Below are 27991 nucleotides of genomic sequence, written 5' to 3'. Positions count from 1 at the left end.
TTTTTTTTTTTTTTTTTTCTTTTGAGATACTGAGGATTAAACCTAAGGCTTTGCACTTACTAGGCAAATACTCTACAACTGAGCTACATCCCCAGTCCTTTTTATTTTGAGGTAGGGTGTTGCTAAGTGGTCTGGAAACATGTATATGTCACCATGACCAACGCAGAAAAGTCAAAATTAGCACACAAATCTGATAGATGTACAATGGAAAATGCAGTATATTCTTACTACCCAGCAGTAAAAGGAATGAACAACCTGCATGTGTCTCAAAAACATGCCGAATAAGAAAAGCAAAATATAACACAATTTCACACAGGATGTATTGGTGTACTTCCGTAATCTCAGCCATTTGGGAGGCTGAGGAAGGAAGATGGAAAGCTCCAGGCCAATTCTGACAATTTAGCAAGACCCTATCTATAAATAAATAAATAGGCTGGGGATGTAGCTCAGTGGTAGAGCACTGTTGGGTTCCATCCCCTGTACTTGGGGGGGGGAAGAAATATGTATATGTGTATGAGATTCTATTTGTATGATAGACAACATTAATCTAAGGTGAAAGTAGTAAAATAGTGTTTGCCTGGATAGGGTGATCAAGTAGCAGGGACTGGTTTAGAAGGGGCCTGAGGCTACTTTTAAAGAATAGAAATGTATGCACTGTCAAAAGTCATCAAACTGGGGGACTAGGGATATAGTTCAGTGGTAGAACACTTGCCTAGCATATGCTGAAGCCCTGTACTGACAAAGAAATGGGGGCAGAAGGTATCATCAAGCTAGACAGAACACTAACATTACACATTTTTGCTATATTTAAATCATAATTCAATAAAAAGTAAGTTTAAGAAAACTTACCAAGAGATCCAAAACAAAACAAAAAACAATTTATAACTCTGGCTCTGGTACTGACTTGCTATGTGGTGGAAGGTGATGTTTTATTATTTTGCTTTTTGATTCTTTCATCTGATAGAAAACTAAAGCCATTCCCCCTTTATCATTTTTAAAATTTTTTGGTTTTAGTTATATATGGCAGTAGAATTAATTTTGACAATTTTTTTTTAAAAGAGAGAGAGAGAGAGAGAGAGAATTTTTTAATATTTATTTTTTAGTTTTCGGTGGACACAACATCTTTATTTTTTATTTTAATGTGGTGCTGAGGATAGAACTCAGCGCCCCGTGCATGCCAGGAGAGCGCGCTACTGCTTGAGCCACATCCCTAGCCCAATTTTGACATATTTATACATGACATATACCTTATTCTAATCAGGATCCCAGTCTGGTGGAGTATATACAATGTTGAGATTCACTGTGGTGTATTCATGTGTATACATAGGAAAGTTATGTCAGATTCATTCTATTGCCTTTCCTATTCCTATCTCCCCTCCCTTCCCTTCTTTCCCCTTTGTATAATCCATTGAACTTCTATTCTTCCCCTTACCAATAGCATCCATAACATTCATCCTTTGATCTTCTGGGATTGGCTTATTTCACTTAACATATAGTCTCCAGATCCATCATACTGATGAATGTCATAAAAACATTCTTCTTTATAGCTGAGTAATATTCCATTGTATATATAAACCACATTATCTTTATCCATTCATCTGTTGATGGGCATCTAGATTGGTTCCATAGCTTAGCTATTTATGAAGTGTGCTGCTATAAACATTGATGTGGCTTCCCTGTATCTATCATTCATTCATTCATTCATATATATATATATATATATATATATATATATATAAAATTTAGTTGTAGTTGGACACAATAACTCTATTTCACTTATTTATTTTTAAGTGGTGCTGAGGATTGAACCCAGGCCCCACACATGTGAGGCAGGCACTCTACCACTGAGCCACAAACCCAGCCCCTCCTATATCATTTTTACATATTTTTTCATTGTAGATGGTCACAATACCTTTACTTATTTATTTATTTACTTTTAGGCAGTGCTAAGGATCACACTCAGTGCCTCACACATGCTAGGCAAATGCTTTACCACAGAGCCACAATTCCAGCCCCTCTGTATCATTTTTTTTAATATTTATTTTTTAGTTGTAGTTGGACACAATACCTTTATTTTATTTAGTTTTACATTGTGCTGAGGATGGAACTCAGGGCCTATGGAACTCAGGGCCTCACACATGCTAGGCAAGTGCTCTACCACTGAGCCATAACCCCAGCCCTGCCTTCTGTATAATTTTTAAGCTCAAAAGGTTTCACACATTATCATTATAAAAGAAAAGTACAATGCCTACTAATTTACTTACATCTTGTTATTATTAATCTGTGCTCCTGTCTAAAGCCAACTTCTCTACTGTGCACTGGGTTCCAATTCCTCTCCATTATTCAGCTGCCACTCTCTTCCAACGTGAATTTTCAATACTACACATTACTTTCATTGGTAAAAAGACATATAAAATATCCCAACTTAAAAAAAGAGAAGTCCGGGGCTAGGGTTGTGGCTCAGTAGTAGAGCGCGCACCTAGCACGTGCAAGGCCCTGGGTTCGATCCTCAGCACCACATAACAGAATAAAGCTATTGTGTCTAACTACAACTAAAAAAAGTCCTTCCCTGAGCCCACATTTCTCAAGACTACACTCTTTTCTCTGATTCTCTTTTTAGCAAAATTCTTTTAAAAAGTTGTCTAGATGTGTGGCTCCATTTCATCTCCTCCCATTGCAGAGAAAGCACTATTGTTTCCTATCATCCCATAAAGTCTGTTAAATGCAATCACTAATTCTCCATCCTTTTCTTGACTTAGAGAGCTTTTGTACAGCTGATTACTTTCCTTCTGCTTTAATATGCTGTTTATGTCTTGGGATACTCCTTTCCCTCCTGGCTCTCCTCCTGCCTCACTGGCCAGTCTCCTTTATAGATTCTTCCTTTTTCTACCTAATCTCTCAATCTGGACTTCCTTAGGATCCAGTCCTCAGTTCTCTTTTTTCCATCTAAACTCAGTCCCTGAGTGGTCTCTTATAGTTTCATAGCTGCAAATATTATCTACTTGCTAATGACTCCCAAATGTATTTATCCAACCTGGATTTTGAGGAATTCTATGTTCAGATGTCTAACATGACCTCAAATTTAATATGCCTCAAACCAAACTCCTGATTGATTCCCTTTTGTACCCAAAGGTGCTTCTATGGCAGTTTTAATTTGATGACTCCTCTCTCAACCACACATTCTTTTTAGCAAAATTCTTTTAAAAAGTTGTTTAAATAAGTTTGTTCTACCTTCAAACTTCACACAGAACTTACTAACTACTTATAAGTTGTAGCCAGCACCTCAAATGGATTAATCAGATAGCCTATTTTTCTTTTTTTGTTTTGTTTTTTCCTGCAGTGCTGGAAGTTGAGTTCAGAGTATGCTAGGCAAGTGTTCCACCACCAAGCTAAATCTGCCTTCAGCCTATTCTTCACATACTCAAGTACATCAAATCATGTTCCTCTACCCAAAACTCTAAATTATCACCTCAAGTCACAAAATATGAAAGTCAAAAACTTCTTACCATGGGTCCACAAGTCCTATAAGATCTAGTACGCTTCCCATGTTCCTCCCTCTCTCATTTACTCTGTTCTGACCTTACTAGCCTTCTTGTTATTCCATGTTCCCACCTTAGGCATTTGTCAGTCCCTCTGGACCATTTCCCCACTAGATATCCTTATACTTCTCTCTTTGGTATCTCTACTTAGATTCAAAGATTACCTTATTAGTGATTTCCCCAACTGCTCTCTATAAAATAGTGGTCTTGTACTCCTTATTTGCCTTACCTGGCTTTGTTTTTCTTCATGATACTTGCTATCAACCCAGAACAGTATATATTTAATTATTTGCTATGTCTCCCACTAAAATATAAACCATACAGGGCAATGTTTTGCTTTCTGCTGTATCAGCAACTTCTAGAATAATACTTGGCATATAAGTTGCATAAATATTTGTTGAACCAACGAAAGACAAAGAGTGCTTAAGTACTGTTACTACTGTTCTTATTTCCAAAGACTCTCAAAATTAAGAGAAAGTACCACCTTTAACTATTAGAAGATGGTAAAAAATAAGTGTATTTAGAGTCTTCAAATCACCATTCTCAACATTTAAATGATAGCAAAAAGAGTAAATATGTGATTACAGAAATAATGATGGAGGAGAACATGTGTAAAAAAGCAATTAACTTCCTTAATTAAGAAAGCTGGCCCCTGTGTCTCTTAGCTGTAACCTCGAGTTACAAGTTGTATATAAGGTGCCTAGTAGTATGGTAATATAAATAAGAAAAATAACTCAAAATTCCCATTAACTTTTCTTGACTATAAATGTGCCTTTGGAACACTTTATTTTCAATACTGTATAAATCACATGTAGCAATAAATATATATGTAAGTACTACTGCACTGATGGTGATGACACATTAACTTTACCAGCAGACTTGAATGACTTGAGTTTTAATTTCTGGCAGTTGAATATAAAGTAACATCTTACAAATATAAAGATGATTTTAATTAAGTTGTTAACTACAGGTGAATAAAAAAGTACCAGTTTCTGACTGATTTTTTTTTCCCCATTAAGTACATCCATTACCTTCTCCAGGTTTGGGGTCCCAGCCCAGTCTCTCCCCTATAGGTGAAAAGACATCTTTCACAAACTCCTGGATTTCCTCATAGAAGTCTGTGTGGGACAAGAGAGTTGAGAGAATCCCCAGGTTACAGCTCAGGTCGCTCCATACAGTATAATTGGGCTCATTCACAAAAGCCTCCATGACTTTTAGAACCTCTACAGTGCTAATGATTCCAGCTCGAGCCTGGGATAGGAAAAAACATAAATTAACCTAGTCTTCAAAAAATAAGCATGTATTTTCAGCATAATCTACTGCTAATAATTTTTTTGGTTTGAGGAAATGAGACTAAATAAGTTCAGAAGAACACCATTGAAATAAATTCCTATTATGAAAATATCCCTTACTTACTTCTTCACTATTTATAAAAGAACTACTTTAAAAATTACACTAAACTCCCCTACTTGAGGAACAACAACAATAAACCAGTTAACTTCATATTTCTACTTGGTTTCTGGGCCCCTGATTTTGTTTTGAAATTTTTCATATCTTCAAAAAAACTACAAAAATAGTTGGGGCTTTAATTCTTGACAGAGGCTCTTTCAAAGCTGGACCTTAAAAACTGTGTCAACTTAAGCCTCTCCTTTACCCGTTTCCAAAAGAGCACAAACTGGAAGGCACTACAAATTGAGAGTTCTTTCAGCACTAACTAATGGAGTTGGGAAAAAGAACTTCTGTTACAGCAGCCAACTGCACAAATGACCCACTCTCCTGGGACAGGTCTCTTTTGGCAAAGAGATCAGCAGATGTAAAGTTTTGAGCATCAATGCTAATCTATGTTTATACAAAGGAGGAATTTAAAACCAGTGATTGCAGAGGGCAGGGAAAATTTCAAGTTCAATTTAAAGGAACACTAGGAGGAACGTAACAATTTTATCATAGTCAAAGACATCCAGAAATTACAAAACCTATGTTGGAGTCACAAAAATAATACTACTAGCTGCTGCTTTAAGTCCTTTCTGGAATAAAACCAAATATAAATATATTTCTAAGTTAATACACACTATAATTTGAATAATAACAAAACTACAAAAGTTCTAGCTTTTCCTGCAAACTACTTTAGAAAAAACAAAATCATTTTAAATTACTGCCAGATGTAGTGGTGCGTGAATGCAGGCATGCACACCTGTAATCCCAGTGACTGGGAAGGCTGAGGCAGGAAGATCATAAATTCAAAACTAGCCTTATAGCAGTTTAGTGAGACCCTAAGCAACTTAGCAAGACTTCAGTCTCATGCCCTCCACCCTCCAATAAATCATTGAATTATTAAAAAAAAAAAAAAGTAGGGAAATTTCTTAAAGGCTTGTATCTATTTCTATTTAAAAGAAAGAACTTTTTGTCTTATAAAGAATGGTTTGACTAAAGATAATTAAAAAAAAAAACTGGCTTAGGAGTAGTGAAATGGTATTTGCTTCTGGTAAATTATATAGATCCAATCTTGTCATTTAATTACTAACAGTCATTTGCTCCTTTCCCAAAGGTGTTCACATTCAGAAGAACCATATTCTTCTAATTATGCTTTAGACACTCCAGGAAAAACAAGATCCTTTAATCAACAAAATCTATCATATTACTTAAATGAGAGACACTTACCAAGGAGAAGAGGTCATTCTGTAATCCAAGTCGATCCACAGGAGGCAGAGAAAGGTCCCGAATGCCTGGTAATAAACTTTCCAGCATGGCAGAGCTATACTGGGTTCGATAAAACCCAACAGTTCCCAGATTTAACTGAAAAGATATCCAATAGGCACTATTAAATGCTTCCATTTATTTTATTTTATGTCTTTTTCGAACTTCCATTTATTTAACAAATCAACCTTTTGTATGTGTAAAATGAATTATGCTTTTAGATATATTTGTGTTAAAAATAACAAAGATCACACATGCTAACGAGTAGGGATTAAAACACAGAGCCCACAAAGTTAGCAATCAGTTGTCCAAAATAAATGCAAAGGCAAAAAACCCAGAAACTTGTAACAATAGGGGCCAAAGTGAGGGACAGTAGGAAGAACATGAGAGAAAGAGAGAGAATAATGCTGGCTAAATTTCTATTTCTAATCTCAATGGATCGTTATAGATTTACAGAAAATATTTACTATATATAAAAGCACTTGATAGAAGACTCTCTGAAAAGATTAAGCTTTTATAAACATTGAGTAAAAAGCCTCAACAATTTCATATTTTAAATTTTAACCTCCAGGAAGAACCATATTTTTCTAATTATGTTTCAGACACTCCAGGTAGAATAAGAACCTTTAATCAAAAAAATCTATCATATTATTTAGGTGAGAGATGCAATAAAGGTAATTTCATATTATTTTTGGAGTAAAGTAACCACTGATTTCTCTATAGGCTATTTACAAACAACTGAAACCATTTTTCTTTCCTTTTTTTTTTTTTTTTTTTGTGACTGGGATTGATTGCATTTGTTAGGCAAGTACCCTACTACTGAGCTACAACCAAAAATATTTTTGAAAATATTTATATACAGTCTAGTATAATGTTAAAATAAGAAGACATAAGTATTTTACTTCTTTTAATATTTATATTTTAGTTTTAGGCAGATACAATATCTTTATTTTTATGTGGTGCTGAGGATCGAACCCAGTACCTCACATGTGCTAGGCGAGCACTCTACCACTTGAGCCACAACCCCAGCCCTAAATATTTTATTTCTTATAAATATTTTTAAAAATCAGCCCATAATTCTAATGCAACTTTTATTTTATTGATTCCCCCCCCCCTTTTTTTCCTCTCCCTCTTTCATTTTGTAATGCTGGGGATTAAACCCAGGACCTTGCGTATACCAGATAAGTGCTCTACCACTGAGGTATGCCCCCCAGCCTCTATTTTATTGATTTCCTTTATCTTCTTCTTTTTTTTTTTTCCTGTGTGGTGGTACTGGGAATTAAACCCAGAGATGCTCTACCACCAAACTACATTCCCATTCCCTGCCCCTTTTTAATTCCTTTATCCTTGCCACTGAGCCACAATCCCAACCCTTTTTTATTTCTTGATTTTTTGGTACCAGGGGATTGAACTCAGGGACACTTGACCACTGAGCCACATCCTCAGCCCTATGGTTTAAGTTGCCCAGGTTAGCCTTGAACGTGGAATCCTCCTGTCTCAGTTCACTGAGTTGATGAGATTATAGGTGTTTAAAGTTGTAAGTCCACAAATGTTTTGGCTAACATGACTTTATACAGAGTCTATTATTTTTCTTTTCCACTTCAGTCTTATTCTGTTTTATTTGCTTATCTACCACACCCTTATCTAATTAAGTGCACAAATCTGGATTATACTATTTGAAAAATAGCCCTAAATTTCACAAAGTTTTAGAATTGAAAGTCCTAGTCTATGGGGCTGGAATGTAGCTCAGTGGTAGAGCACTTGCCTAGTATGCATTAGTATACATGAAACCTGAGTTCAATCCCCACACTATGCCTTCCTCCCCCAAAAAAGTCTCAGTCTAAACTGGAGCAGTAAAATTTAGAGAGAGTTATAAAATGCATTAAAGAAATCAGTTCAGATAAGGTAAAAATGGCTCTGCCATTTCTGGACTCACCTTAACCCACTGGTCTGATTTGACATTTTTCAAAACCACATTCATCTCTGGCTTATCCATTAGAATTTTAAGTTTGGCCAGATTGGGATCTTCACTAGTAGAGATTGTGATAGGAACCATCCATTGGGGACAGTCTTCTCCTAATCAAGAGAAGAACAAACAGAAAACCTGAAAATTAACTTTATCCTGGAAGAAACAGATGGTAAAATGTATAGAGAGGACTGGTGTTGTTCTAGTCAGGGGCCCAAATTTAGGTGGTAAGCCAATAGCTCATTCTTAGTGCTACAGAAACTCTCCCAGCTAACCCAAATATTAGTGGAAAGGAAGATATAACTAATGAAATAATAACAGCCTAAAAAAAAAAAGAGAGAGAGATCAATTAACTCATAGAATCACAAATGCAACGATTTAACCTTAATCATTGTTTTCCCTTCACAAAGCAATAGACATAGCAATGATTTTACTGTGAAAATAAATTTTGAGTAGGTGAAAGTGTTCCCATTGCATTGAAAAACCAATTTTAAGGTGCAGTCTTTAATGGGTATACACACTGATGAAACACTGATATTTATTGCTATGATACGACACATCCTGGGAGGTGTTGCATTCTATTAATGAGGAGTCATATCTAAAAGTCAAAGCATTTGTAAGGCAGAAATACTATTTTAGATATCAGGCAGCAAAACAGACTTGCATTAAGATGCCTAACAAGAGTCCTTACCAAGTACATTAACAGTTATTTAAATAGTTGCATACCTAACATGTGAGTTATATAGCCTAATTATCAGGCTAAACAACAAATTAAACCCCTCCCCTTCACACACTATTCAGGTTTTAATGTTGTTTACATTTGTCACTGAACATTATAAAAGTCTGTAAAACCTATCAGTATTTCAAAGCAGATTATAGGTATGAGGTAGAAAACAGCAACTATGACACTTAAGGATTTATTTGGATATATTGTTTGACTTGTAAGGCATTTATTTCATTAAAAAAAAAATCTTTTATAATACTGTGAATTTAACCTAGGAGCACTTTACCACTCAGCTATATCCCCATCCTTTTTTAAAAAATTTTACAATTTTGAGACTGAGTCTCACTAAGTTGCTTAGATCAGTGCTAAGTTGTTGAGGCTGGCCTCAAACTTTCGATCCTTGTATTTCTGCCTCCTGAATTGCTGGGATTACAGGTATGCACCACCACTCCCGACTTGTCAGACCTATTTATTATAAGAGTAATTCTAATGTTTTAAGAAGAGTTAAGGGCAGAGGCCATACTTCTTAATCCTAGGAGGATGCACCAGATCTTGAGGGTAGAACATGACAAGGCATTGGAGATGATAACATATACTTCTCTCTGTTGAGAACTACTATTCAGAGAAACACTTTACTTTTGTTTTTTTTTCAATCAAACTTTAATTTCCTGGATAAAATTTTATAGGAAGGGAGTCTAATGTGTTTGAAAAAGTGTGAGTTAAAAACATGAACTCATGGGCTGGGGCTGTAGCTCAGTGGTAGAGCGCTTCCAGCCTCAGAACCACATAAAAAATAAATAAATAGATAGATAGATTATAAATAAATAAAGAATATTGTGTCCATTCCTGTGACAAAATAAAAAAAATATTTAAAAAATAAAAACATAAACTCAGGGTTGGGGAGGTAGTTAATTGGTAGAGTGTTTGCCTAAATGGCAAAGCCCTGGGTTCAATCCACAGTGTGGAGGGAAAAAAAGCAGAACTCATGGGGTTTGATTATTTTGTTTCAATTTCCTCCCTTATCCTTTTATGTGTGTATGGGAGGGGCATTTGCAGTCTTCCTGCTTCAGCCTCCCAAATTGCTGGGATTACAGGCACATGCCATTGTGCCCAGCTAATTTCCACTTGTAACTTATTCGATAAGTGACCTCAACCAATTTAACCTAGTTGTACCTCAGCTCTCTCATGTGCAAAATGAAAATAATACCACCTATATTTAAGCCATCCACTTAAGTACACCAGAAATCCTCTTTTATGGATTAAGACTAGATATCACTTCTTAGAAGTTCTAATTCTTCATTATAGACTCCAATAATACATAGACACATGAGATTTTTTTTAAGAAAGTAATTAAATACTACAAATAGCGTGTTGAATCTTATATTTTGATTTCTTAAGTCTCACTTTTATCCTTTTACCATCTCCTTGTTTTTATTAGTTCCATTATAACTATAAATAATGGATAATAATGCCAGGTGTGATGGCACATGCTTATAATCCCAGTGGCTCAGGAGGCTGAGGCAGGAGGATTTTGAGTTCAAAGCTAGTTCAAAGTTAGTGAGGTCCTAAGCAACTTAGAAAGACCCTGTCTATAAATAAAAAATAAAAAGGGCTGGGGATGTTGTTCAGTGGTTAAGCACCCTTGAATTCAATCTGTGGTCTGGGGGGTAAAAAAAAAAAAAAGGATAATATTTCCTATTAGTTGGAACCCACTATTGATACCCCAAATCATCAATTACCTCCCATTTATAGCCATTTGCTTACCAACATAAGGTCCACTGGCACAGAACTTCTTTTGGGACAACTTCAGTAATCTGTCATCTTCTACCTAAAGAAACAAAATAAAGACTATAATAGCATCAACACTTTTGGAGCAGTGGGAGGAATATTCCTGTGATAAAGTAGATGATGGAACCAACAGAACCAAATGACTGATAAACACACAAAATGCAGTGGTGATGAAGATGATGTACTATAGAATCTTTATTCTAAAAAAAGTCTGGGGCAGGATGTAGCTCAGTGGTAGAGTGCTTGCCCAGTATACATGAGGCCCTGAGTTCCATCCCCAGCACTGTGAAAATAAATACATAAATAAATAGCTAGTTGTGGTGGTGCATGCTTCGAATCACATCAATTCAAGAGGCCGAGGCAGGAAGACTGCAAATTTGAGGTCTCTCTTGGCAACTTAGTAAAACCCTGTTTTAAAATAAAAATTAAAAAAAAAAAAAAATGGATGAGGGATGTGGCTCAGTGGTTCAGTGCCCCTGGGTTCAATTCCTGGCACCATAAATCAATCAATCAATCAATCAATAATGGGTTTGTGGGGGCACTCAGTGGTAGAATGCCCCTAGATTCTACCACTGCAAAAAAAATAAATATTAGGGGGCTAGATTGTGGCTCAGCAGTAGAGCACTTGCCTAGCACGGGTGGGACCTGGGTTTGATCCTTGGCACCACATAAAAATAAAGTCATTGTGTTGTGTCCATCTACACCTAAAAAATAAACATTAAAAAAATACATATTTAAATAAATAAACAAACAAATAGATAAATAGATATTAGGGCTGAGGCTATGGCTCAGTGGTAGCGTACTTGCCTGGAATGTGTGAGGCACTGGGTTCGATCCTCAGCACCATAAATAAATAAATAAATAAATAAATGTCCATTGATAACTAAAAATTTTTTTTAAAAAATTAACAAAATAAATAAATAAATGGCAAATGTCCATGTAATATGACCCCTCAAAAGGGATGTATACCCAGTTGAGATGTTCCTAAAAGCAACGTATTAGTTTTCAAGGTATACAACACAATAAACAAGTTATATTAATCTTTATAAAGATGAATAGTGAGTCCACATGCCAATGTAATGTTGCTGCTTCTTAGAAGTTTAAGACTAAAGAAGCAGCAACATTACATTGGCATGTGGACTCACTATTCAAAATTCAAAATTTAAAATGCTTGTTAAACATGAAATAGGCATACATGTTGTTTCAAAGGATGAATTTTGCAATGAAACAAAAAGTGTGTGTGTGTAGATTGGGGGGCAGGCACTGAAAATAACTAAAAAGCCAGAACCAACAATAGCAAGTTCATTTGTTTAAAAAAATACTTCAACAGCTGGCCTTTAATCCCAGCAACTCTAGAGATGGAGGCAGAGGGATCACAAATTCACAAATTCAAGGCCAGCCTGGGCAACTTAGTGAGACCCTGTCTCAAAATAAAAAATAAAAAGGGATAAGGATATAGCTCACTGGTAGAGTGCCCCTGGGTTCAATTCCCAGTACTGCATTTAAAAGAAGAAAAGAGGGCTGGGGCTGGGGCTCAGTGGTAGCGCATTTGCCTGGTATCTGTGAGGCACTGAGTTTGATTCTCAGCACCACGTATATTAAATAAAAAAATAAAGATCTATCAACAACTAAACAAAAATATTTAAAAAAAAGAAAAAAAACTATATGTTAGAGAGTTCTTCTACTTTCAAAAGAATTAAGTGACAGATAGCCTTTTATTTATTTATTTATTTTTATGTGGTGCTGAGGATCAAACTCAGTTTGTCTCTAAGTAAAAAAATTAAAAAAAAAAAAAATGGCTCGGGGATGTGGCTCAGTGGTTAAGTGCCTAACACATGCTAGGCTAACACTCTACTGCTGAGCTACAACCCCAACCCCACAGAGAGCCTTTTTATTATAATATAAAATGGGTGAGTTTAGCTCTGTACATAGACAAAAAAACAACAAAAGAAATAGAGCAACACCTTTAAGTAACTAGATGGGAAAAGTAAGCTCAGTTTCAGTAACACTAAGAAGCAGTGATATTCCTGTTTTCTATTTGATAACAACTAAAAGTGTGCACTAGAGGCAGGCATGGTGGCTCATGCTTATAGTCCCAGAAACTGAGCTGAGACAAGATCACAAATTTAAGGCCAATCTAGACAACTTGGTGAGACTCTGCATCAAAAATAAAATTACAAGGGGGCTCAGGGAAGTAGCTCAGTGGTAGAACACCTATCTAGCATATATAAGGCTTTGGGTTCACCCCAGTCCCCCCCAAAAAAAATTTTTTTTAATATTTTTTTAGATTTTGATGAACATGCTAGGCAAGTGCTCTACCACTGAGCCACAACCCCAGATCCCCCGCCAAAAATTTTTAAAGTGTTTTGCTTGAAGAAAAAAATTAAAACTAAGAGTTCACACTATATGTTATCATTAAACAGTTTAATAGTTTTGAGGAACGAAATACTTAGAGATGAAAAGAACAATCATCTTTGTATGCTAATATCTTTCTTCTTTTTTGAGTCATTGGGATTATAGGTGTGTCTTATATTGAGACAGGGTCTTGATAAACTGCTGAGAGCCTTGCTAAATTAAGGAGGCTAACCTCAAACTTGCAAACCTCCTGCCTCAGACTCCAGAGCCCCTGGAGTTACAGGTATATACCACCATGGCTGGCTTGCTAATATTAAACAAATCAGGTAGAGAGATAACTACTTGTCAAATCTATATGGAATGTCGAGTATAATCAGTCATATATCATGAGTCACCTCATAATAGACTTTTCTCCTAAGTGGACAAAGAAGATTAAAAGAAACACAATATAGGTTACTAAACTTAGAGGTAGTCTAGTCCACCAAATATGATAAATTGCATTCCCTAAGTTGACATTTCAACTCCTTGCAATCATTTAACTAAGAGGTCTTCCAGTATGTCTACTTTATTATAAATCCACTCATATTTTAAGTTAAGATATGGCTCTAGAAGGTTAACTTGCAAGCATCCACATTAAAATGTTCTTTGTAAATGTGGCTGCATTTTGAGAGTGTAAGGGCTGGTTAAATGTCATGTAGAATACTTGTAAAATTATAAATTTAAAAATTATAAAATTGTAAATACTTTGTAAAATTATACTTGACTTTATGAACAGTTCAAGACAAGAAAAAAAGTTATAAACTGGGCATAGTGGTGCCCACCTGTAATCTCAGCAACTCAGGAGGCTGAGGCAGAAGGACTGCAACTTTTGAAGCTAGCCTCAGCGACTTAGTGAGGTCCTAAGCAAATTAGCAAGACCCTATTTCAAAATAAAAAAACAAATAGGGCTGGGGATGTGGCTCAGTGGTTAAGTACCCTTGAGTTCATTCCCCTGTACCAAAAATAAAAAGAAAGTGCTATCAATCTTTTTCCTTAAAAATGGATAGCAACTAATACACAGCTCACAAAATCTTGACAAACACATTTAAGAGAATAATTTCATAAGTAAAACTGAATTAAGACAAACTTTTTGGTAGGCATTAAGGGTTCATGTGTAATTTTCAGTCCTGCTGGAGAATAACTCATTCTGAAGTACTCCTCTTTAATTCAGGTTCAATCAATCAACATTAAAAACAATATTTTAAAAGGAAATTATAAAGGCATATTGAATTTTACCAATTTTTTTTTCTACATTTAATCAAGTGATTACATGGTTCTTCTATTTGGTTCTAGTAATATAGTGAGATTTTCTTTTTTTAAGATGGGGGTCTCAATGAATTGCCCAGATTGCCCTGAATCTTTTGATTCTTCTGTCTCAGCCTCCCACGTAACTGCGATTATAGGTCAGTGCCACTATGCCCAGCTCTTGTAGTAAGACTTTTTAAATATTAAATCAACCTTGTATTTCTAGAATGAAACTTATGTGGGGATTGGGGTTTATTTAGCCCAGTGGTAGAGCACTTGCCCTGCATGCCTAAAACCCTGGATTCAATCCCCAGCACCAAAACAAGAATAAACATCAAGTAGTGTTTTTAGAAGTAAACCAACAAATTTTCACAGTCTTCCTGAGGATAGTACAAGTAGACAATTTTGTTCCCTAACTATGTATAATTTAATGATGTTGGGCACGGGCAAAATCACTGAGAAAAGAGTACAAGGTTGGTATAAATTTCACTACAATTTAAAAAGTACAGAAAAGCAAATTTGGTAACATTGAACTGAATTTCATGCAGTGTAATATCAGACAAATAGGACTTTTTATAAGTTTACCTGTTCTGCTTCCACATAAATGAGAGGGAATCCCATTTGTTTGGTCCAGGTATTCATCACAGCTGCTATGGGTTTGCCACTAGCATTTTCTAAACTTTCCCAAAGATCCTCTGGAAGGCAAATCACAAACAATGATAATCTAAAATGTTTATGTGTTTATTTTCTTAAAACAAATTAGAACTATTATTTAACTCTTAACACTGCAATGCTGACCAATTCTTTGTTTCTTTCAGGTTCAGGAAACAGTAGGCCAAATTAACAACTCCTTATAAACACTTGGCTTTCAGTCTTTTTAACAAATGGTGCTGGGAAAACTTGTTATCCTTATGTAGAAGAATAAAACTAGACCCTTCTCTCTCACCCTGCATAAAAATCAACTCAAAACAGATCAAAGACCTAGGAATTAGAACAGAAACTATTTAACTCCTAGAAGAAAATATAGCATCAAGACTCCAGCATGCAGGCACAGGCAACAATTTTCTTAATAGGAGATTTCTAAAGCTCAGGAAATAATGCCAAGAGTTAATAAATGGGATGGCAGCAAATTAAAAAACTTCTGCACAGCAAAGGAATAATTAGGAATGTAAAGAAGAGGACCTACAAAATGGGAGAAAAATCTTTACTACTCTTCTGACATAAGATTAATATCTAGAATATACAAAAAACTCAAAAAAATTTCACACACACACACACAAAAAATAATAATAATCCAGTTCCCCAATACTAATAAAATAAAATAAAAATAAATGGGCAAATGAATTAAAGAATACAAATAACAGTAAATGCTGGAGAGGATAGAGAGAAAAAAGGAACATTTTTTGGATTGTAAATTAGTACAACCATTACATAAATCAGTATGGAGGTACCTCGAAAGATTTAAGCATGGAACCACTATATGACCCAGCTATACCACTTCTCATTATTTATCCTAAAGAATTAGTCATCATACTATAGTGATATATGTATACCCACATTTATAGGAGCACAATTCACAACAGCCCAGCTATGGAACCAGCTTAGGTGTCCATCAACAGATGAATGGATAAAGAAAATGTCATACATACACACACACACACACACACACACACACAGGAGTTTTATTCAGCCATAAAGAAAAATGAAATTATGTCATTTGAAGGAAAATGGATAAAACTAGAAACCATTATGTTAAGTTAAATAAGTCAAACTCAGATGTCAAGGGTTGTATATTTTTTTCTCATATACGGAACTAGAGAGGAAAAAGGTAAAGAAAGGTAGGTGTGGTTAGATACCACGAAAATCAAAGGGAGATCAGTTAAGAAAAGGGACTAAGAGATAGAGGCAAGGTGGAAAGGAGGAAGCACTGGGAAGTGATACTGGCCAAATTATATTGTTATACTGTGTACCTATACAAATATGTGATAATAAATTCCATAATTATGTACAACTATAATGCACCAATAAAATAAATTTAAAAACTGGTCTTTTATTCTAAGATGTACTTAATCATTCTAGCATATAAGAAAAATTATAAACTATAACAAAAGACAATTGAGTTCAAACAAGAAATAAGAATGAAAATATAGAAACATGTTCAAACTCACTGTGTAAATAAGCATTATATCCATTCAATTAACCAGTTTTAAAATATTCATTGCTTATCAAACTGAAGTAAAACTCATGGTTAAATTCATATGGTGGAAGATAAAGCAAAATACCAATAAGGGGTACATACTATGATGGTAACATGCACAGAGGAAGGAAAAAGCACATAAAGAAAAATCCAAAGAAAATAAAGGGTTCACAAGTATGATTTTTAGCCTTCAACTTGGAGTTGTTCATCACACACACAAGGGAATAAAGATACACAGAATAAATGGTCTAATGTACAAACAGGAAAAGTAGAAACAATAGCAATATGTTCAATAAGCTCCAAGAAAGTAGGGTATGAGAGTAGGAATAACAGGAGATGAGGCTAAAACATTAGGTAGGGGCTAACCTATTGATCACTGGCTTACAAAGAGGTATAGACTTCAGTGACAATAAATAGGAGGATATGATCTGATATTCCCTCTAGCAAGATAACTCTAGCCTCAGTGTAAGAGATGAACTTGAGCTGGAGTTGTGGCTCAGTGGTACAGCACTTGCCTAGTATGTGTGAGGCACTGGGTTCGATCCTCAGCACTACATAAACTAAACAAATAAAGGTATTGTGACAATCTATAGCTAAAAAACAAGAGGTGCACTTGAATAGAATGCAGCAGGGCAAGAAGTAGTGGATAAGTAGGCATTTTCAAGATTCTAGCGCAGAGATCACGAAAGCATGAATTAGGGAGAACAGCCGTGAGGACAGACAGGGTACTGGAATTTCTGCAAGAGGATGCTGGGAATAATAATGGAAGTATATTTGAACCGCCAATTGACTTTCATAAATAACAAGGAAAAAAATGTTAAATGGTAGGCTTTGCTTTTCAAAAGTGTGACCCATGACTTAGTAGCACTAGGTTACCCAGAAGTTTGTTAGAAATTTCCCACCCTGGATAAAGTGACAATGCTTTCAATACTAACTCAAGCTATTAAGATTACCTGTAGCAGCATTCTTTTGTTGGAACTTGGTTAAATACATATTCATTCCTTTCTTAAAGTCCTGAGAAAACACAATTTTTAAATCCAGAAGAGTCAGATTTTGGAATTTACAGTATATATGCATATTAGTAGTCAAAAGCAAAATTTACTCAATTACTCAAGTATCAGATATACTGAAAAACATCTATCCCTCTAACATTTACTACCTTTTAAGAATGTATACACTTAGTCTTCTACTTAAAGTTTTAAATCAGCCTCCCATTCCTATCCCAAAACATACTTGGCACATTTTTCTTCTAAGAGATCACAACAGTAAATAAAAAAAGAAATGAAGATAAGTCAAAAATTACCTAGGAACTTAATTTTTTAAAAAGCCAGACATTTTATCCATGCAAAATTTAGGATTTCACCACAAAAGAATGGAAGATTTAAAAAAAAAATTGCTCTTTTACCTTATCCCCAATGTAGTCATGTAGCATTCGGATGACAGATGCACCTTTGCTATATGATATAGCATCAAATATCTCATCAACCTCAGATGGATGGCCCACACTGACCTGGCAGACAGTGTGATTCAGGGTTATGACAGGAAGCAGACAGCCTGTAATACTGAATTACATAAAGAGCTTTCTAGGAAAACCCTTCTAACTTATAGTTTTCTGCCTTTAGATCACTCACAATGTGTATCTTAACCCTCAAAAGGGCATAGTAACTAGTGTTAATGAAGTAGAATATATAACACAATCCCCGTTATCTTTCAGAGCCTAGGTTCTAGTCCTGACTCTGCTCTTCTGGCGGGCAAGTTGTTACAGCTCTGTTTATTCTTGGTGGGGAGTGGGAGGGAAAGGAATATAGAGATGTAAAACATTTGATTTCTTATGTTAATTTTAACTATTCATAAATATATCAATCTTAGCTAAGTATGTCAAAGTAGGATTATAACTCTAGTTCTCTGAATGTAAAATATATATGTATATACTAACTGAAGTAAGGATAGGCTAACTCAAGAGAATTAAAATATGCACAAAAACATAATGACAATAATGAAATAATCTGTCCAGCATTTTCCTTGAGAGAAACAATGGAATCATAGTGTTATTTAAGACATATGGTTCCTACAGTATCATTCTACAAAAATGTACATAGCACCGTCCAAAATTTTTATATGAGCTACCTTAAAATGAAATATTAATTAGAACTTATTCTTTTTAGATCTTCAAGACTGGAAATATGAACTATAAAAACAAGTGAAGGATAGGGATATAGCTCAGTGGCAGAGCACTTGCTTAGAATGTACAAGTTCCTAAGTTCAATTCCCAGTATTGCAATTTTAAAAAAAGTGGAACCATTCGTGCAATTTTTCTTGCTCTCAGAATCCTAAGCTTCTCCGTAACTAATTATTCATTTCACTGAAAGGAAAGCAGCCATAAGCCAATGGTTGGAAAGTATAGCTCACTTCAATAGGATGGCTGTTATCTAAGGCATCAAGCTCCTGGGCACGGGTGTAATCAGCAGAAACAAACTGAGTCCAGATATCATACTCTGGAAAGCAGTGGTCTACACATAGATACTCAATCCAGGATGCGAAGCCTTCATTCAACCAAAGATGAGTCCACCATTCCTAAAAACAAAAGGTTGAAATATTTGAAAAAAACAAAATGACTGCAATTCCACTAATTTGAAAAGCATGTCCCTTCTACTATCCTCCAAAACTTACGATTTAATCAACTAAAATTAAATTGAAAACATTTGTGAAAAAAAGAGACGCATCAGATGTCAACAAAGACCAACTAGTGATATCAGAGTCATGACTGAGAGACATTTTCAAAACATTACTTAAATAACTTCTTACTACCAAAGGAGAAAAGAAGGAAAGTGGGAGGGAAGGAACCTATAGATGAATAGGAAAAGAGAAAAGATAAATACAGGTAAGAGCAGAGGTATCATTACATAAAATGTAGTTACAAATTTTTCTTAAACAAACAACAAGAAACCCAGAAAGCTATCAGAACAAAACAGGAAAACTGGAAATTATTTCTATAATGACTAGGAAAAAAAAAATGAGAAGCTGAGTTGAACTTTCTAGATAAATAGAAAAACAATACTACTTCAATAAGATTTATGTGAAATTAACAGAAATGTCATGGCAGGAAGTAGTTCTGTAATGAATGGTATTTAAGCATTTATAGAATACAAAATTCTCACTATTTTAAGAATATATAGCGAGGGGCTGGGGTTATAGCTCAGTGGCAGAGCACTTGCCTAGCATGTGTGAGGCACTGGGTTTGATCCTCGACACCACATAAAAATAAGTAAAATAAAGGTATTTTGTGTATATTATATGTATGTATGTATGGAGAGAGAAAGAAAGACAGGGGAGAGGAAGAGGGAGAAATGAACAAAGAACAAATGGGTGACATAAAAATAAAAAATTACATTTTTTAAAAGTCAACTTTTTAGACAGTTATCTTAATCTAATTTTTATTAAAGTTGATTATAGGGGTTGGGGTTGTAGCTCAGTGGTAGAGCACTTGCCTAGCATATGTGATCCTCAGCATCACATTAAAAAAATAAATAAATTAAATAAAGGTATGGTGTCCATCTATTAAAAAAATAAAAAAGTTGATCAAATTTCTTAGCAAAGGAAGGACATATATTAATCTAAGGCAGAGACCAAAATCCTAGTGTAAAACAAAAGTATTTAGAAATACTGAAAAGATCAAATACTTTTAACATTATATGATAGGTGGCTACTTGTCTCAGTGCTACTTAACTAGTAGACTCTATTATTAAAATAAACTGTTCTTCAACCCACATGGAGTTTCAGTTTATCAAACAACTCACATCTATAATAATTAGAACAGTTATATAAATCCAGTAAAAAGTTGCTGGTAAACAATATGCACACATTTCCTTTACTAAAATTTATGGTAGTTTCAAAATAAAATCATAGTTTTCTAAAAGCTAAGGAAAAAAATTTGATAGAAAGTAGCAAACTTGCTTCATTAAAAGATAAATTTTTGCATGTATTTGAATGCAGGCACTAACACACATAATTCCACATGAAATTTTATTTCAAAAAATTTTTTTCACTTGTAAGTAAAATTTTAAATATTCAAAGGTAAAGGAAAGAGTTTATTTTCAAGGACTGAATCAGGCATGTCATACTTGCTAAATGCCATACTTTGTTCCTTGTTTCTAAAACATACATATGAATTTAAACAACATTCAAGCCAGGATCAACTCTTTAGCAGCCTAAAATGCTATCAAGGAATCTGGCTGGCTCTACAATCTCCAGTTCTTTCACTGCAGAGATACTTTTAGTTCACTTAATATCCTGTGCTCCTAAGGGCTTCCATAGACAGGATTTATTTAGAGTAAGAGTGAAAGGTCAGGACTAATGTACAGATTATTCACTGCAAACACTCTGATAAATGAGGATTTCAACAGCACTGTTGAAATTTTAATATACCTTTATTCTGTAGTCATTCTGTACTTTTAGCTTTTTGTTTTTTTTTTTTTAACTTTCATTTCATCATATTTCAACTTAATATCTTAGGAAACAACAAAATGGCCCCCAAAAACATTTCAATCTAATCAAAGATCAGTTTGTTATTTATCTGGTTACATTTCAGCTAGTGAACCACAAAGATGACTCAAGAAACTACAGTTAGCCTGGAATCTCACTGCATGATACATTTATCTTTACCAAAGAGGAATGTTTCTCACCCAATTTAGTATCTTGAAATTCCCCATTTGCAGACCAATTATAGAACAAGTTAAATTGTCCATATGTTCTCAATCAACACAGAGATTATGAATGCTTTTCAAAGTAGATCTTTTAAAATAAAATTTTTGAATCAATTATTTTTGGCACAATGTTACAGCCAATCCTGAAACATAATGTGGCCAAAATAATACACAGCAAGATGAAAATAAATATATTTGAGCACTTAAAAATATTAAATACCATAGTAACAAGATTTCCAAACCATTGATGGGCGAGTTCATGTCCCACAACCAGAGCAACCCACTGGCGTGATGAAGAACAGGAGTTTTTTGGATCAATAAGCAATGCAGTCTCCCTGTGTTAAAGGGGGAAAAAATTGAAACAATTAAAATATTGTAATAAAAGCAGACTTGCACAAGTGGGGAACATTCAGATCAATTAGATACCAAGAAAACATTTTTTAGCATACACAGGATAGAAAAAATTCTAGGAATATTCAAGACTACCCCAAATAGATGTGAAAGAGTTTAATTATCTATTTGTTTTCTGAAATTTTAGAAACACTTTGTCTAAGGGATTAGGGATAATTGTGGTAGAGAAGAAGTCCTTCCATTAACTGAGGGAAGTGGTGGGGAAAGATGCATTCTAATGTCCCGAAAAGAACACTGAACAGGATGTCCAAAACTTAGTGCATCTAAAAAGGCAATTGAAAGTAGAAGGCAAAAAAAATGTTTACAGACTTTGTTTTAAAATTTACACAACCACATGGTTGTGTTGTGGTGACAGAAATGTAAAAACTTGGCTAGAAGATATGAAATCAGAGGTTCTTCAAACTGGATAAATAACTATCAAACTACTGGAGGAAGGAAAGGCACTGAAATGAAAGACTCAGCCAAGAATATATCCAAAAATGCTACTAATGCCAGATGCTCACTTTTAAAATTTTACATGCAAAGATAGTAGCACCAGAGGGGGATGTCCATCTGCATTTTTGAAATGTGCATGGAACTGGAGGGAGCCAGAAAAATTTATACCAGATCATAAAGCAGAAGCTTCTCAACTGTGATTAGGAGGAAGCCCTTATGAAGACAATGATGAGAAAGATAGGGCAGAGTAATGCATCATTAACATACCTATAAGTAACAAGGCCCCAGTTCTCCATGGCACCTTCATAAAATAAATATAAACATTTATTGATACATATGAATGTTTCTTCCTCAAAAATCTCAAAATTCAAATAAATTTATTACAATTCAGCAATAAAATGAAATTTACTTTACCAGCTGCAAAGTCTGCAATAGCAATGAGATCAATTTTAGGTAGAGGATAAGGAACATTGAAGTAGTCTTTATAAAAAGGCAAGGTTTTAGCAGCAACCTATAAAAGTATAAACAAAAGAACCATCTGATAAGTATTTTATTATAATTCATATAGAAATCCACAAAGGAAACCTGTTGCAAACCAAAGTATCTCAAGTTACTAGAAATCAATCCCAGGGAGCCCTACTTCCAAAGACTGCCTTAGCCCCAAGCTTTGTATACATTGGCCAAACCCTAATCCATTTGTAATTTGGTATGAAAAAAATATAACTACATATTTTCTTGCCCTTTTCCTAAATAAATAAATTTTACTTTTATATATAATCTTTTTTTTTTCAGAGCTAGAGTTTAAACCCACCACTTTGTGCATGCTAAGCAAGTGCTCTATTACTGAGCTACACCCCAAGTCTGACTTATATTCTCTGAATCATTTTGTAAAATGTTAATACAACATCAAAGTTGGTATTTCCAAAGTTCTATTAAAAATAAAACCAAAGTAACACAACAACTTTCAGATTAAATTATAAATAATGGCACTAAGTAATTGATCAGAAATGTAAATTCCCCAACCTGGAATTATGGACTGTTGGAACAATCCTCTTCAAGTACATTTACCTCTAACGCAAATTTTCCTTGCTCTGCTTTGCCAACAGGGGTGTAAACACGAACACACACACCATCTTTTGACCTTGTTTCTACAAAGTCATATTCACCCACAACAAATGCAACCAGATATGTAGACATAACAGGTGTTCGAGCAAACTTCACTTCCACTAAATTTTCATCGTCAGGGTATGGTTTCCGGTCAATTACATTCTTTAAAAAAAAAGACAGGGAGAATAAAGAAAATTTAAACAGATTTACACTAATACCTAAGAGTAAACACTAGCCAAAAGCTGCAGATTTCAATGTTTTTCTTTTCTACTTTCCAAAATGGCTTGCTTTTCCATCCCAATTCATCCAGTGCTACCAAGATCTTTCCTCTCAAGGAGAGTGATTTGATAAAGCACTCATACAAACAGCTGGGGGCTAAAATATTCAAATTACGAAGACTTGTGAGAGAAAAAAAAGAAATCAACTTTTTTTGAATTCTTATTATATACCAGACACTGGGATGTTTTAAGTAAGATCTCAGAAACTTTTCAAATGAAATAAGGATAGGAGAAAAATTATCAATAAAAATAAATATAACAGTGGATTATATTTTAAAGGTACAGATTTCTAGATCTCAAGCAGTCTCTACAATAAGACTGGATCTGAGCAAATTTATAAGAAATGTTCACTTTACCCTTAGAAATTAATTTTTCTCTGGTGTTCTCCTTTTTGTCCTATTCAAACTCTTTCTAATTTCCAAGGAAAATTTATTCAAGAATAGAACCTAATAAATTCATTTACACTAAAATATAAATTAATATTTCAGTTTAATATGTTAGTTTCCTCTCTAGGAATACTTAAGAAGAGAATGACATTCTATCTATGGAATTCTCTCCTCTAATAAATAGACAAAAACTACTTATTTTCAGGTACAGTAGGTTTTTCCAAGTGCCTCAGAGTCACACTATAAACTGCAGGCTACTACATGTCTTAAACAAGGCAATTCTAGACAATACACTTCAAGTGATGAATGCTTACTTTATTTATGAATGAGATCAATGACAGTAATGAAGAGAAAATACACTTTATAGCTATAACTTCTGGTATTTAATAAGAAAATTAAGACCTTTTTCATTTAGGTAATATCTTTTAAATTTCTTTTTATGTCTTTAATAAAGAAGTAGATAATGTTATTCATGTATTTAACAAGAAATTTCTTCCATGAGGAGGAAAACTCTCCAAAAAATAAGGCAACTATGAAAAAGAGGGCTTACCTGAAAATAAAGAAAACTAATACTGGTGTTTCTGTTATATACTAAGCACTGTACTAGTGGTTTCATGTTATCCAACCTAATCAGCAAACTAAATATACCTAAGCCTATTAAATATTTAAATGGACTTGTAAAACACAAACATACCATATTTGATAAAGCTACTCTGTCTTTAGGAACAACCAGTGAGATATCAAAAGTTGCTTTGATTGCAGGTTCATCCCAGCAAGGAAAAGCCCTCCGGGCATCAGTAGCCTTAAGAAAAAAATATGAAAATACCACGAAATTAAATACCACAAAAATTAAATATCAAAGTACCATAAAATTAACCTAAAAGGTAATTTCAAGACATAATCACCATTTCTCCATCATTCATTCCTTCATTTGATCAATGCCAGGCAACAAGCTACAATACTAACTACTAAGAGAATAAAATGCTTGCTCCCTTTGTCATACCAGCAATTATCTAGGAACTAGGTCTGCTATAGATCTTAACAAAATATGGGAATCGTTTGTAATTATATTTTTGCTTTTAATAAAACATTTCAAATTTAATGTGATTGACTTCACCAGTAATGCTAACATAACACAAAGCACAGAACACTCAACAGTATGCTGTAAGGATTCAGAGCTGAGAAAACATGAAAGGCTGCCTCTCTCGCTTTTATTTTAAAATTAAAGTATTCTCAGTCTTTGATGTGTTTGTGTGTTTTGTTGTTTGTTTGTTTGTTATCTGGAATGGCAGCAACGGGAATAAATATAGATGCTCTGTCAATTCATAACAGGTCATTAGTTTAATGGCATTTCCATACACTACAAGTAAAACTGTCACCACCTCACCTACTTAAAAAGACCTCAATTTTTCTTTAAAAATAATAAAAAAATCAGCTACCTGGGAAGTTGTGGTAGGAGAATTGCAAGTTCGAGGCCAGCCTGGGCAATTTAGCAAGACCCTGTCTTGAAATAAAATAAAAAGGGCTAGGGATGTAGCTCGGTGTTAGAGTGCTTGCCTAGAATACTCAGGGTCCTGGGTTCAATCCCAGTTCCATTTATTTAAAAAAAAAAAAAAATTAACCAATCAAAATCAAAAAGAATGCACTTTTTTATGCAAGGTAAAATATAATGTCTCTGAAGGATATCAGTAATAATAAAAGGAACTTTAGAATCAGAACAAAATCATAAAATGGAACGAATGATAAAAACATGAAAAGAAATAAAATATGCAGAAGTAGTATATTATTTCTGAAAAAGGATTTCTTCAAGAGTAAAATGTTAGATGGCTAGCTAACAGCGCACTCAAATTTAAGTAAATCATATGATTCTATCAATGAATACACAAGATATCAGAAAACATGACATAATGAAAGAAATTACAGCACAAGAAATTTTTAAATTAGAAGCAGCAGCTGTAGAGAAATGAATTCATACTTGAGAATATTAAATAAATGACATAGATAACAAGATTTAAATTTTAAAATGTCCAAAGGATATAGTGATAAAAGCAATGAAAGGTTCATTTGAGAGACACAGGAGCTGAATTTATTACTAACTGGTGTTCCTGAAGAAGAGATCACAGCAGATACTACAACGAAAATGTAATGGGAAAATTATGCTACACTGAAGGAAGATCTGAATCTGAAAAACCAACAGGGTTCACCAAGTAATATGCAAAACTATTGAAAAGTTAGCTCCTGGTAATTTTTTTTTTTAAATTTTCAGGATCAAGAAATAATTTGATACTGGACGCATTGGCCCACACCTGTAACCTCAGTGGCTCCAGAGGCTGAGGCAGGAGGATCTCAAGTTCAAAGCCAGCCTCAGCAATTTAATGAGGCCCTGAGCAACTCAGTGAGACCCTGTCTCTAAATAAAATTAAAAAAGGACTGGGGATTTGGCTCGGTGGTTAAGCACTCCTGAGTTCAATCCCTGGTACCTGCCCCAGCCCCACCCAAAAAAGAAATAATTTGAGAAGGACGAAAACAAAGCAAAACAAAATAATGTGTTACCTACAAAGAAGAAACACTCTAGTCTGTGATTCCTCTTGATAAAATAAGTTGCGAATGACTTTGGAAAAATATTTATAGACTTTTGAAAGGAAAAGATTTTAAGCTAATTGTATTATTCTTATAGTTGAACAAACTGGGCTTACTACTCACTGCTGCAAGAATTCATACCACAGGGAACTACAGGATGTTTCACCACCCTATTATATGATTTGGCTGGGTAAGCTGGGACTAGGAAGCAGAGATTCACTCCAGGTTGATTGCTGTCAGAAAGTAGGGGCAGGAGCTAGGCACAGTGACACATGCCTATAATCCCAGCAGTTTGAGAAGCTGAGGCAGGAGGATCACAAGTTTGAGGCCAGCCTAAGCAACTTAAAAAGACCAAAATAAAAAATAAAAGCTTGGAGATGTAGCTCAGTGGTAGAGTGCCACTGATTCCATCCTCAGTGCCACAAGAGAGAAAGAGCACATGATCAAGTAAGGGCAATTCTAAGAGTGGGTATTTAAAAAAATCCATAGGGAGGGCAGACTAGAGCAAGCATAAAACTATAATGGGTAAAAATGCAGTAGTCACTCATTTTAACAGACAAATGGAGATATTTGGTATTTTGTGAATAGCAAAATGACCTTGTTTTTGTCTATGCCTAGATGAAATTATGAAGTATTCTTGTTTTGTCTCACTTTATCATGGTCTCAGATTTCCCTTATCTGAGGTTGGTATTTTGTGATATTGTTTATGACCAACAGGAGAAAAAAACAGACCAGAGCAGCTTCCAGATAGCTCTTTTGTTTTTCATCAACAAATCTATATACCCAGTAAAACTGATCAAGTATAAAGGCAAATAAAAGGTTTTCAAATATGTAAACACTCAGAAATTATACCACACATATATCCTCTCTTTAAAAAAAAAAAAAAAAAATTGGAGGCCAGGCAAGGTGGCACACGCCTGTAATCCCAGCAGCTCAGAAGGCCGAGGAAGGAGAATTCCAAGTTCAAAGCCAGCTTCAGAAATTTAGCAAGCCCTAAGGAACTAAGTGAGACCTGTCTCAAAAAATAAAAAAGGGCTAGAGAAGTGGCTCTGTGATTAAGTGACCCTGGGTTCAATCCCTGATGGAAGGAAGGAAGGAAGGAAGGAAGAAAGGAAGGACAAAGAAGGATAAACAAAGAAGTTGGAAAATGAACATCATCAATTCTATCATTAATTCATATTGAAATTTACAGAAATAAGATTAATTAGATTTAACACATGGAAGGAAGGAAGGAAGGAAGGAAGGAAGGAAGGAAGGAAGGAAAATTGTTTTGGATACATTCCAGGATGAAGTGTTCAAAGGATTACAAAAAGGCTTTGGAATCATTCAGACAGAATTAAGCCTAAACAGTAGTGGAAAATGTTATATTAAAATAACAGAAGGAGGGCTGGGGGTGTGGCTCAGTGGTAGAGCACTTGCCTAGCATGCATGAGGCACTGGGTTCGATCCTCAGCACCACATAAAAATAAATAAGAAAAATAAAGGTATTATGTCCACCTACAACTAAAAATTAAACAACAAAAAAAAAAAAAAAAAAAAAAAAA

The 27991-nt window shown here is 34.6% G+C and overlaps 1 protein-coding gene across 1 annotated transcript in view; it reads right to left on the bottom strand.

Moving 5' to 3' along the window:
- The window catches only part of Npepps (aminopeptidase puromycin sensitive), an 89746-nt gene that overhangs the window by 13921 nt on the left and 47834 nt on the right, over positions 1-27991 (bottom strand). The window contains exons 5-17 of the mRNA XM_015506658.2: positions 24562-24669; positions 23165-23365; positions 22511-22607; positions 22364-22397; positions 21471-21585; positions 18957-19121; positions 17953-18057; positions 17501-17561; positions 14936-15045; positions 10688-10751; positions 8170-8309; positions 6198-6332; positions 4571-4790 (exon numbers count right to left, since the gene is read on the bottom strand). Coding sequence (XP_015362144.2) covers positions 4571-4790; positions 6198-6332; positions 8170-8309; positions 10688-10751; positions 14936-15045; positions 17501-17561; positions 17953-18057; positions 18957-19121; positions 21471-21585; positions 22364-22397; positions 22511-22607; positions 23165-23365; positions 24562-24669 — 1555 coding nt within the window. The remainder of the gene's footprint in view (positions 1-4570; positions 4791-6197; positions 6333-8169; positions 8310-10687; positions 10752-14935; positions 15046-17500; positions 17562-17952; positions 18058-18956; positions 19122-21470; positions 21586-22363; positions 22398-22510; positions 22608-23164; positions 23366-24561; positions 24670-27991) is intronic.

Source organism: Marmota marmota, unplaced genomic scaffold (assembly GCF_001458135.2).
Source record: "Marmota marmota marmota unplaced genomic scaffold, marMar, whole genome shotgun sequence".
Lineage (NCBI taxonomy): Eukaryota > Metazoa > Chordata > Mammalia > Rodentia > Sciuridae > Marmota > Marmota marmota.
Note: the sequence above shows the minus strand (reverse complement) of the source record. Positions and strands in the feature narration are given on the sequence as shown.